Below are 12,295 nucleotides of genomic sequence, written 5' to 3'. Positions count from 1 at the left end.
CAAGGTCCAACTCACACTACAAAAGCCCAAAAGTCAAATCATGGGCCGAAGCCCAACATATGGCCCAATTTTCCAAATTGGGCCCAGACCTCTACATGGTCTTTCCTTAAGGCTCATCTACTTATTTTGGTCTGTTTACTTGTTCTTGGACAACCCATCAATAATCACCAAAGCCCACTAGGAAGGCCCAACTCAAGGCCCATGTGAAATTAGGGTTTCACATAAAATGACAATTAGGGTTAAGTGTTTCTCACTTAACCCATTAAGGACTTAATCCATTAAGTCCCTCACTTTACTAAATAAGTCATATGGTGTGATTGGGCTTAATACACCATTCCATTCCAATGGCCAAACTGTGGGTCCCGATAAGTCCAAGCCCAAAATCCCAAAATTAGGGTTTTCACATAAACGACGATTAGGGTTAAGTGTTCCTACTTAACCCATTAAGGACTTAATCCACTAAGGACTTAATCCATTAAGTCCAATATTGCTTTAGGTTAATTTGCCAATGATTATTAATTATTATTTTAAGTTTACTTATTAATTCTCGTGTGTGTCCCAAACAATTCCCACAATTAGGGTTTTATGCTCTTAGGGCTTTCCAAACCCTAATTAGGGTTTCTCCAACCCAATACTAGCCCATTAGTCCATTGGTTGGGCTTTTAGGTCACATTGGGCCTTATTGGCCCATTAGGGTTCCATTGGGCCCACTAGGGCTTCTTTGGGCCCATTAGGGTTTCATTGATTCCACATTGTCCAAACATCCCCCAAACGAGGTCCAAACGTAATCAAGCACACCGCCACCCGGCACGACGGCTGGTGGCTGCAGGAGGCGGCAACCACCACCTTACGGTGGTGGTTTAGACTTTTCTTTATTCTGATATGGTTACAATTTACAATACGATCCAAATAACACACACGCTAATAAACACACACCTAAAGTACACAAAATCACACACACAGCCACCTTCCATGGTGGCTGGTGGCGACGGAACATGGCAGCAAGCGGTGGCCACCATGGCTGGCGGCCATGGTGGGTCTTTCTCCAGTCTCCGGCAGCAGCAACTTGCACAACAGTAAACACACACACACATAAACACAGCCACTGCCGATGGTGGCAGCGACGTCAACGAAACCAGAGGGTGGTCTCGGAGCGGCGGCGTAGCAGTCAGCGGTGGGTCTTCAATGATTCGGCACCCAACAGCGGCAACTCCGGTGGTTCACGACCCGCCTTCATTCTTTGTTCCACCTCTAGCCTTCGGTGGATCCCCCAGAAGTTAGTTACGTTCCCGACAGTGGTGTTGTAGCTACGATGGCAAAATAACGGGTGGCGGATGAGGGTTTCCATGGTGGTGATGGAGGCTGAAAGGCAGTTTAACAAGCAACGACGGCAGCCACGAAATATGGCCGCTACCATCCTCCTGGCGGCGCTCAACGAACGGCAGCAACCACACCCACATTGTGTGGTTGTCGGCGGCAATGGAACAGTGGAACGAGATGTGCTTGCCAGCAGCAAGGTCCGCCGGTGGCCTTTGGTTGATCGGAACAGGAAGGAGTCGAAGGGAGATGCGGCTGGGTGAGGGAGAAGAAGATGGAGGCTGAACGAGTGTTGCTAGGTTTAGGGTTAGGACGAGGGGGTGACGAGTTATAAGTCCCGCTCACTCTCAAACATTGGCCCATATTGTCAATTTCAGTCCCTCCTCCATAACTCTTCTAAATTCAAATCCTAAAATTTACCATTTGAACCCTTCCTTCCATAAATCCTTACATATAAAGTCTGTATAATACCAAACACACCATGAATTCTAAAACCCTTTTCAAATTAAATCCCGACTTACACTTTAACCCCCGAAGATTCAAACCTTGTCATTTGGCTTCCCGAAACCAACGCCCCACTAATTATTATTTAATTTCTGAGCTCTAACAATATAAAATAATAATAATTACTTCTCGGGGTTCCCGATTTATTATTTAGTTAATCTCTTTAAAATGGGATGTTACAGTCTTGTGCACTTCCTCCATCAGAAGATCTCTTATTCCTCCCCTCTTAGGTACCCAAATCCAATCTTGGGATACCTTTAACCCTTGATTGTTCGTATCGAACACCAGCATTCTGCCCAAACGCTCTTCTTTTCGGTCATTTTTCTGTAAAGCTTCTTCTTGAGCTCTCTTAATACTTTCCATGATCGTTGAGACAACTTCATTTCTTAACGCTCTTGGCCTTCTCCTTTCAAGGCTCACTTTTCGGCTTAAAGCATCGGCTACGACATTTGCTTTACCAGGGTGGTAAAGTATCTCGCAATCGTAATCCTTAAGCAACTCTAGCTAGCGTCGTTGCCTCATATTCAACTATTTTTGATCAAAGAGATACTGAAGACTCTTATGATCGGTGAAAAGCTTGCACTTCGTGCCGTAAAGATAATGCCTCCATATCTTTAGTGCAAATACTACCGCTGCCAACTCCAGATCATGAGTGGGGTAGTTCTTTTCGTGTTCTTTCAATTGCCTCGATGCATATGCTATCACCTTATCCCTTTGGGTCAGAACGCAACCTAACCCAATTCCAGATGCATCGCTATAAACTGCGAAGTCTTCGACTCCATCGGGCAGAGAAAAAATCGGTGCTTCACACAACTTCTTCTTTAAATTCTCGAATGCTTCTTCGTGCTTCTCACTCCAAGTATAAGTAACTCATGTATGGGTCAAAGCTGTCAATGGAGCAGCAATCGAAGAAAAGCCTTGGATAAACCTTCGGTAATATCCGGCTAATCCCAAAAAGCTTCAGATCTCTGTAGGACTTTTCGGCCGTTCCCACTTCATCACAGCTTCAATCTTTGCTTGGTCAACCATGATCCCTTCTTGGTTAACCACGTGACCCAAGAATTGGACTTCTCGAATCCAAAAATCACATTTGGAGAACTTTGCGTACAGCTTCTCCTTCTTCAGAACTTTTAACACTTCTCGCACCACTTTGCTTCGTTTCCTCCTCCTCCAGATTTCTTTGAACCAGACTTGTTCTTCTTGTTAGATTTTGACGACCCATCAAACTTCCTCTTTTCGCTAACCTCAACCTTACTGGAGGCTCTTCCCTTGATCATTTCCTCAACAGACTTGGCAGCCCAGATAGCTGCCTCCAGAGTAGGTGCTTGGCGGACTGGCACAGCGTACTCCCATAGAAGTCCCTTTGCATACTTATCAACTTTCGTCAGCTCGTCTGGAACGATGCGCAAAGCAAACTCCATTTTGTTAGTGAAGGCATTGGTGTATTCATCAATGGACATGTTTCCCTTTTTCAATGTCAGGAAATGGTTCTCTAGCTCAAGCATATTTTGGGCTGAGCAGTACTTGCGCTTGAAGTGTACTAAAAATTCTGCCCAAGTCAGCTGCAGTGGCTCATTGGGGCTTAGGGTCTTCCCCAAAGTGTTCCACAAGCTAATAGCGCCACCTCTGAACTGACGCACTGCAAATGTGGTTTGTAGCTTTCCCTTGCAACCACATGTTATGAAAACCAATTCCATCTCCGATATCTAGTCCATGACTCAATTGGATCCTCCTTCCCCGTGAAAGTTGATAGCTTGCAAGTTGTGAAGTCCTTATACTTGCACTCGTTCTTCTCGACTCCTTCATCATGGTTGTTCCTCCTGATCACTGGGGGTTCCACCTGACTGATAGTGCGGCTGTTATTCCCTTCTTCAGACTCTCCGTCATTCAGTTCTGGTTGCTCAACAGGCATCGAAAGTTCATTTCTGTTATTCAGCAACAATTTTCTCATCTCTTCCCTTTGTTCAGCCATCATTGCCCGAATCATGGCTTGTACTCCATCCATTGTGACTGGCTCAGGTGTAATTTCAACTATCGGCACCTACCCAATCACTTCGGGACGAGGCTGCTGATTCCTGTTCCCATTCGCGTTTCCAGCTCCACTTCTGGTTCTTGCCATCTCGATCTATACACCAAATTAGGTGAATTTAGGTCTTTATTCACGATAGACGTTTAAATTCCCCTCATCACTCCGAAATGTTACATGCTACTTCTAATATCGTATTCGAATGCTTAGAATCCTAAACACATAAGGTTTCCAGATCCGGTCGGCAACAGACCATAGATCCGAACAAATAATAGCACATAAGGAAAGCTTAAAGCATTTAGCACATAAAAGCATTTTAGGTATCTTTCCTAAAATAAACTAGTGCTTGTGTCTAAAATATGGAAGACACTCATCTCACGATCATCGCTTAGCATTCTAAGTTTAAGTCTAGAAATCCTAAAAATTTCTAGTTCGCTTAAACTAATGCTCTGATACCAACTGTGACATCCCCATTTTTACGGCCAGAAAAGACCGATTTTGTTTATGCTTTTTAATAAAAATCAGAGTAACTTCTTAAGAAAAGTATTGCGGAATTTGTTCCCAAAACAAAATATGATATAAATTTTGTCAAAGCATTTCTTAAAGAAATGTATTTTCATTACATTACAAAAACTCGGGATGTCAATCATCGATACAGACCATAAGCATAAACCAAAAAGAAATAAACATCTTAGGCCACAAAACACAATCTGGTCTTAAATCCATAATCTCTCGTCAAGTCATCCAACTATGCTTTTGCCACTACCTGTAATACAAGAAAACTGAGTGGGTCAGGCTGGGGAGCCTAGTGAGCATATAGGGTTTTCAACCCACAATAATAAGTTCATTATTTATTTTCATCAAATTACTAACCCGATTACCCGTTCCCGTTATCCTCACTTTACGTCCCTAAAGCATCTATTATAAGGGACCTATCCTAAGGAATTTCATCAGGATGGACACTACTGCTAAGGGGATTCCTCTGCCATATGTGTCCGTAAGGCAACCATGGGGGGGATGGAGTACATCTTCAAAAACACCTACACGTTGCGAGCCTGCTAGCGTTCCACTGGACTGCCTAGAAAAGTCTGTGGTCGTCATCTATACTCCGCTGGACGACTGGATCATCTTAAACATCGTAAACATCGAGGTCTCTCATCATTTTAACGCACATCATCTATTTCATCTACCCATTGTTCTACCCAACATATTTGTAGATATAAAATACATACATGGTCCAGATATGTAAAACAAAGCTTACATCTTTCATCCAACATACTTTCAAAGCATAAAATATTTATACAGTCTAGATCTAAAAAATAATGTTTACATCTTTCATCCAGCTTGACTTTCAAAGCATAAAATATATATACGGTCTAGATCTGAAGAAAAAGTTCAGATCCGAAGGAAAGAAGTTCAGATCTTTCATCTAACATAGATCTCAAAGTACACAGTTTAGATCTGAAGAAAAAAGCTTAGATTTGAGGTGAGAAAGTGTAGATCTGAAAGAAAAAGTCTCAGATCTAAAAGAAAAGTCTTAGATCTGAAAGATAAAGTGTAGATCTGAAGGTAAAAGTTTCAGATCTGAAAGAAAGAAGCATAGATCTTTCATTCAGCAACATCTCAAGTAAATAGCTAACATATACCTATACACATAGCACATAAAATACTTCATATCTATGTGTAAGATGAAAGTGACTATACACTCACCTGATACGGAGTGATTTGGACAGCACCTCGCTTCTAAAAATAATCTTCTTTGACGAAAATGGGAAGTTTGCTTGAAAACCAGGCTCCACGCGGGCAGAGTTTCAAACCGAAAAACTTTTTTTCTTGGAGCCTTCGGGCTCTCCGGGACTCGCTTCTAGCACTTAGGAAGTACTAGGGAATGGAAGAGAGGTTTTGGGGGTAATGGGAGAGAAAGGGTATGAAAGGTGTGTGTTTTGGGGGTGATTTACGCCTCTATTTATAGGCTGTCTGGGCCGATTCATGTCGTGAGAAAGGGTGCTCACGTCGTGAGCCAGCTGGCTACAGCCAGGCACAGCCTGGTGCTGACACGTGGCATCGCACACAAGGTGGAAATCAGCCGATTTTCAAAAATTCGTAACTTTCGCATACGAGCTCCGTTTTCGACGTTCTTTATGTCCACGCGTAGGTAAAAATAAGATCTACAACTTTCCTTTTGACTCTGTCGGCTAATTCTCGACCGATTTTAAATTTAACAGTATGAGAAGATTATACTGTTAAATGACTACGTAAAATTCATAACTTCTACATACGGACTCCGTTTTCGTCTGACTTTTTACCGTTGAGTTCCTATTAATGAGATCTTCAACTCTCATTTAGGTCGCGTAGGCCAAAAACCGCTCGAACTAAAATTCGAGTTTCGGGTCGTGCACTGCTATGCCGAATCGTAGAAAATTTATAACTTCCTCATACGAAGTCAGATTTGGGCGTTCTTTTTATGGATGTTCTCGGTTTAACATATTCTATGACTTTCGTTTAGATTACTAAGGCCAAAAAGTCTTCTATCGTAAATTCACTATTTACGCTTCCCGGTGCTGTGCCGTGCCGGTTCTGTCGCGAATCTTCGACGGGTCATAATTTCTTCGTTATAACTCGGATTTCGGCGTTCTTTATATCCCCAAAATCCTTGTTTCGACCACTACAACTTTATGTAAAGATATCGGGCTTATCTCACACTTTAATTTTGACGCTTATTTTTATCATTTATTTATTATACATTTATAAATAAGTAATAAGCACATAAATGCACATAATTCACATAATACTCAAATAATTCGTCTTTATTACTTCAAAAAGACTTAAAATAGTTGACCTAGACTATTACATCATCTACTTAATGCTTAGCCCCGAAACATGGGCGTATATTCTTCCAAACTCTTCTTCCTCAAATCTAACCAACACACACTAAAAACACACACAAGAGGGTCAAATCTTCTTAAGAGGGGCTAGGGTTTCGAAATGGGACTGAAAGGGAAATGGAGGCTGAGAAATGAAAGGATCGTTGGTCATAATGTTGTTTAAATATGGTCCAAACCCTAAATTTTAGGGTTTGTCCCCTGGATGTGTACGCCTTGCGTACGAGAAGTACACCCATTGTACTCCCAGATTTCCAAAAATGGCAAAACTGCCTCCCCCCCAGGGACCAAATTTGCAAAATATTTACACACCAAGGGTCAAAAATGAAAGGTATCTTGAATCAGGTGTTACAATTCTCCCCTACTTGAATCAGACTTCTTCCTCGAAGTCTGTTGCCGTAAATAACTTTGGGTAATGCTCCATCATCTCGTCCTCAGGTTCTCACGTCCATTCAGGCCCCTTTTGGTGCTGCCACTGCACCTTCACTAACTCCACAACCTTATTTAATTGACTTTTCCTAATTTAAATGATGCAAAAAAATTAAATCTTAATAACAATTGAATTTTTAACCACACAAGGTTAAGAAGTTTTAAAAGATTTTTAGTCAAAAGAATTATGTTAGTATCCTTATTATAGATGGCTAAATTATTTTGATGTTATTTTCAAGTGTTAAAAATTTTTGTTGTAATTCAAGTGTTCAATTTATGTTATGCCTAAAAGCTGAAATACTAGACGTAAATTTTGAAAAAGTTTATGTTGTTATTATGTGATGAAGGAAGTTATGATTGTTTTTAATAAGCACCAAAGTATCACGTGGCTACCGAAGGTAATGCCTTTTTTTAAGTCTGATTCTCAAACTATTTATGTAGGCGTATTCTTCCTTTTCGCTTTTAGGAGCATGTGATTATTAATATAACATGGTTAATAGTGTGACATCTTGTGTTTGTTTCTTTTTTCTTGCAACAACCATAAAATACGGTTATTTGAAAAGGACAACGTTTGTATGTACATGTATGCTTGTTCTCTTGTTTACAACTCCTATATCTTTTGTGGAATTTTCATGTAACGGTTTTTCTTTTACTTTTGAAATTGTAGGAATGACTAAGACCAGAAGTATGACAAGAAACTAGAATCATATGATGATGATGCATCTAGTAGGAATATGTTGTGTCGAACAAAACTCTTCATAACCTTCCAGGTTTTCTATGACATTCTGGAATATTCTAGAGTCTTCCAAAATTAATTGGAACCTTCGATAGCCTTCCATAATGTCTAGAATCTTCTAGAGCATTCTAGAACAATCTAACTTCTTTTAGATAATAAGATTGGTTCTATTGAGCTAGTGATGATCTTTTAACATGTTGAAGATAGTGTTCCATAATGTCTAGAATCTTCTAGAACATTCTTAAACAATCTAAATTCTTCTAGATAATAAGATTGGTTCTATTGGGTTAGTGATGATCTTTTAACATGTTGAAAACTTATAAGTATGGTGGTATGACACCTTGGTTGGATCTTTACCATAATATTCTTTTTTTAGTCATGATGCAAACACATCAAAGAAAGTTTGTCGTAATATAACATCTCACTTTCATTTATTTGTTTCTTATAATCCTTTTCTAGAAATAACAATGTGCTTTTTAGAAACTTATTAATGGGTTTTATTTATCAAAAGTTATGTGTGTGTAAAACCTTTTTTTGTAAATTTAAGGAATGACATGAAAATAAAGTACATTGTCTTAATAATAAAGTGATTGAAACATAAATCATACAATTGGGTAGATTTACAAAGTGCAATACCCTAATAAAAGTAACGGGAAATACAATGTTATACTTGGATAGTAGTACATTACAATGATTTTATAAGAAAAATCTTGGAAGTACAATGGGTAAATAGCAAGAAATAAACATATCATGCCATAATAAACAAGTAATATTAAGAACAAGAGTTGATTATATGTAGGGAAATCTCCAGAAAAGTCCTAAAATTTTACCATAATTTACGAAAAAGTCTCAAACTAAATTTTGTTTACGAAAAAGCATGAGTTACCGGTAAAAATGGCGATTTGACCCATTTTTTCCGGTTTACCGGTTTTATTACTTACCTGTTTCACTAAAGTCCCATTATTTTACCCTAATTTTCAAATAAGTCCCAAATAAAATTTACTGATGATTTGACCCTTTGCTTTATGTAACATACATTTTACCGGTTTCATTGCTGACCCAAACGCCTAGTCATTAAATGAGATGATGAAATGGATATGTTGAGTTATATAATGTTATATTTAGCATAAAACTTGATATCCTGATGTATTGTATATTTTTTGGAACACAAAATGCATCAAACGAAGACTACAATAATTACATAAATTAACAACTGCGTTATTTTTTATGTTCAGAAAAAATATCAAATTGTCTATCTAATCTTATGTAACCCAATATATCTATCTCATCAGACATCAACTCATTTTCTGCTCTTTTTTCTAGGAAACACATATTTTATTGGTTTCATTGCTGACGTAGATACATAGTCATAAATGAGCCGAAGAAATGGATATCAAATTTTACAGTAAATGTAGCATTATATAACCCATTGTATTCATCTTATCAGCTAATTTAATGACTAGGTGTCTAAGTCAACAATAAAACCGATAAAATATATGTTACATGAAGAAAATGGTCAAATCATCAGTAAATTTTATTTTGGGACTTATTCGCAAATTAGGGTAAAATAATGAGACTTTAGTGAAACATGTAAGTAATAAAACCAGTAAGCCGGAAAAAATGGGTCAAATCGCCATTTTTACCGGTAATTCATGTTTTTTCGTAAACAAATTTTAGTTTGTGACTTTTTCGTAAATTATGGTAAAATTTTAGGACTTTTCTGGAGATTTCCCTTATATGTATATGTATGTATGTGTGCATATATATATATATATATATATATATATATATATATATATATATATGCACAAACTCCATTGCATTCAAATATACACAAACTCCAAACTTGATAAGATGAAATAAATAATAATATGAATAAAAGATAATAATATCAGAGTCATTCCATTCCATTAAACCAAACAGACGAGCATAAGGAGTAAAAAATCTATATATGAATAATCAGAAAATGTATTCAGTCAAAACTTCTTCCATTTGTAAAAAAAGAAAAAAGAATAAATTTATGATATGTCCATGTTGTCAAGGACAGATTCAATATCTGGGGTGATAACGACACGCTTATTAAGTTCTCCAACATTGCAACAATATTTCTCTTCACTGTTCATCACAACCAAATCCTGTGCAAATGAACAATCTAGACCTCCACAAACCTGCACCCCATTCAATTCTTTCATTTCTATTTTTACTTATTACACCATTATAGTTTTACAAAAGTCAGAAGCTATGATAAACATATGAAACGAAAATACATTGCTAAGAGAACTCACATTGAACAGATGATCTCCTAATTTGAGTTTGACAACACCACTTTTATACACCAACATTTTGCCCATAGACCCTGCAGGAAGTTCATTCAAGCTGCAAGCTTTTGAAGCATTTTTCAATGGCTTTCCCTCTGTTTTCACAGATTGATTTGGAATAGGCATTGTTGCTGGTAGTTGAAAGAAAATTAATTTCTTTTCCAAGTCTTCCTCCTGTCAAATTTCTTTCTTTTTATATTTTATATTTTATATTTTTTTTTATACATCCATGTATAAAAAATGAAATTTCATAAGTGAAAGTAACCAACCAGTAAACCAAGTTCTTCAGCAGGATTTACAGAGGATTCATTGTATGCATTGGTTTCTGACTCCTCGTTAAATTCTTGTTCATCCAGAAGCTCTATAATTTAAAAAAAAAAATGATAAATAAATTACATGTATTCTATAAAGCAGGTTTATATTTAAAGTTAAAACATACCTGGATTTCCTGAGTATGGAATCCTTAAAGGTAGAGTAACAGGATAGTACTTGTAATAATCCTGAAGTATAGTTTAACAAAACAGGAAGAAAAAAAATTAAAGATAAAATAGTTTTCAAAGTGAGAATAATGGAAACTACAGAAAGATGAAATTCAATTTGTATTTAACCTACCCATGGTTCCTTGTATTCCTTTGCTCCAATGCTTGAGGTTGCAGCATTTCCACCTCCAGATTTGGTACCAAAGTTAAATGATGAAACTCGTGCTGAAGCTGCAATTATGGTGTATACAGAGTGAGACTATATTCTGTTGTTGCTTAAAACCATGAAAAGAGATAAACACCAAAACTGAGAGGGGAATAAATGTGAGAAAGAAGGAGAAAGTGATGAAGAAGAAGGGAAGTTACGCTTGGTTTCAGTTTTGAATTTTGGCCTGTTAGAAGTTTCCTGCAAATGAGCAAAAACAAGGAGCTTTAAAATCGGATAATGGATTTACTACTATTTTGCAGAAAAGAGTAAATCAGAGAGTTAAATGGAAAATCTTGAGAACTCCAATGTGATGTATGGGAGGCAAACTTGAGAGCATAATAAGATAAATGAAATCTAATTCAGGACTAGACATACCTTGAACATCTTCATCAGTTCTTTTGCCTTCTCATCATCAGCTTCATCATCTTCAAACTTCTCACTAGGCACATACAAGTTATTGGATGATTAAAATATTTAAGTGAGTTTTCTTGTCGATTCACACAAACTACCTCAATGTCAAATTAACTGAGCAAGAGAAAAACTCGATTTGATTTGGAGGTTTGTATATTATCTTCTTTATATTATGTTCCCATTTGACAACTATAATCATATCATTCATTAATGTCATACAACAACACACAAACATTGATCATGTTGTGCACCTGTATATAATATAACCAATTTTACAAACTATAAGATCAATACTCACGGTTTGGGTAAAAGTAGCTTTTGCTCTCTTTTAGGAGGCGCTTTTGGCTTGAACTTCATCTGAAATCAACCAATTTTCGATCATATTACGGTTACATCAAAGCTTGACATCTAAATTCATATTCATTCCAATAAAAACCATCATATTTTAAGTTCTGAAAAAAAAAGCACAGTGAACAGACCTTTCTCGGAGGTTTTGGGGCACCATTGCCAGTGTTCTCATCCATCTGCATTTCTCAAACGACTTCAGCAGATTTCTGCCAATAGAGAAGGAATAAATTCATCGCAAAACAATCATAATAAAAACAATCAAAACTCGATTCTCTTTGAATATGCAATCTCTGATCCTATTCCAAAACGTAGGAGATGAAGAGTAATGAGAAATAGATAAGTTTAATTACTATCTCCGTCGACGTGACAGCAATCGCCGGCGAACTGGTAAGTGTTTCAGAGTGCGGAGGCGACGGAAGTGATAAATACGCGAGGTGGTGGCGGCTTAAAAAGGGAGTGGGGAGGGGAGGTTTTAGAGCGGTAAAGTTCCCAGCTTGTTACGAGACGATATTAGAAAACTCGTCCCTACATTATATCTTAATAGTTGCTGATACCCATTAAACTTTTACCTTAACATTTTTGGCCCATATATTTTTAATTTATTACAAATTTAGTCCAATATATGAAAAAATAACAG

General features: G+C 37.6%; 1 protein-coding gene across 1 annotated transcript; it reads right to left on the bottom strand.

Annotated features, from left to right (window-relative positions):
* Positions 1–9,780: 9,780 nt before the first annotated feature.
* LOC145116369 (uncharacterized) lies at positions 9,781–12,147 on the bottom strand. The gene is made up of 10 exons (XM_079052710.1): positions 12,009–12,147; positions 11,790–11,864; positions 11,609–11,667; positions 11,275–11,338; positions 11,058–11,097; positions 10,825–10,922; positions 10,652–10,712; positions 10,482–10,573; positions 10,180–10,386; positions 9,781–10,062 (listed from the first exon to the last, which is right to left on the bottom strand). The coding sequence occupies exons 2-10, from the start codon at positions 11,838–11,840 to the stop codon at positions 9,913–9,915; spliced, it is 822 nt and encodes a 273-aa protein (XP_078908836.1). The 5' UTR covers positions 11,841–11,864; positions 12,009–12,147; the 3' UTR covers positions 9,781–9,912.
* Positions 12,148–12,295: the final 148 nt, after the last annotated feature.

Source organism: Lactuca virosa, chromosome 5, assembly GCF_052849685.1.
Source record: "Lactuca virosa cultivar CGN04683 chromosome 5, Lactuca_virosa_CGN04683_v6, whole genome shotgun sequence".
Classification (NCBI taxonomy): Eukaryota; Viridiplantae; Streptophyta; class Magnoliopsida; order Asterales; family Asteraceae; genus Lactuca; species Lactuca virosa.
Note: the sequence above shows the minus strand (reverse complement) of the source record. Positions and strands in the feature narration are given on the sequence as shown.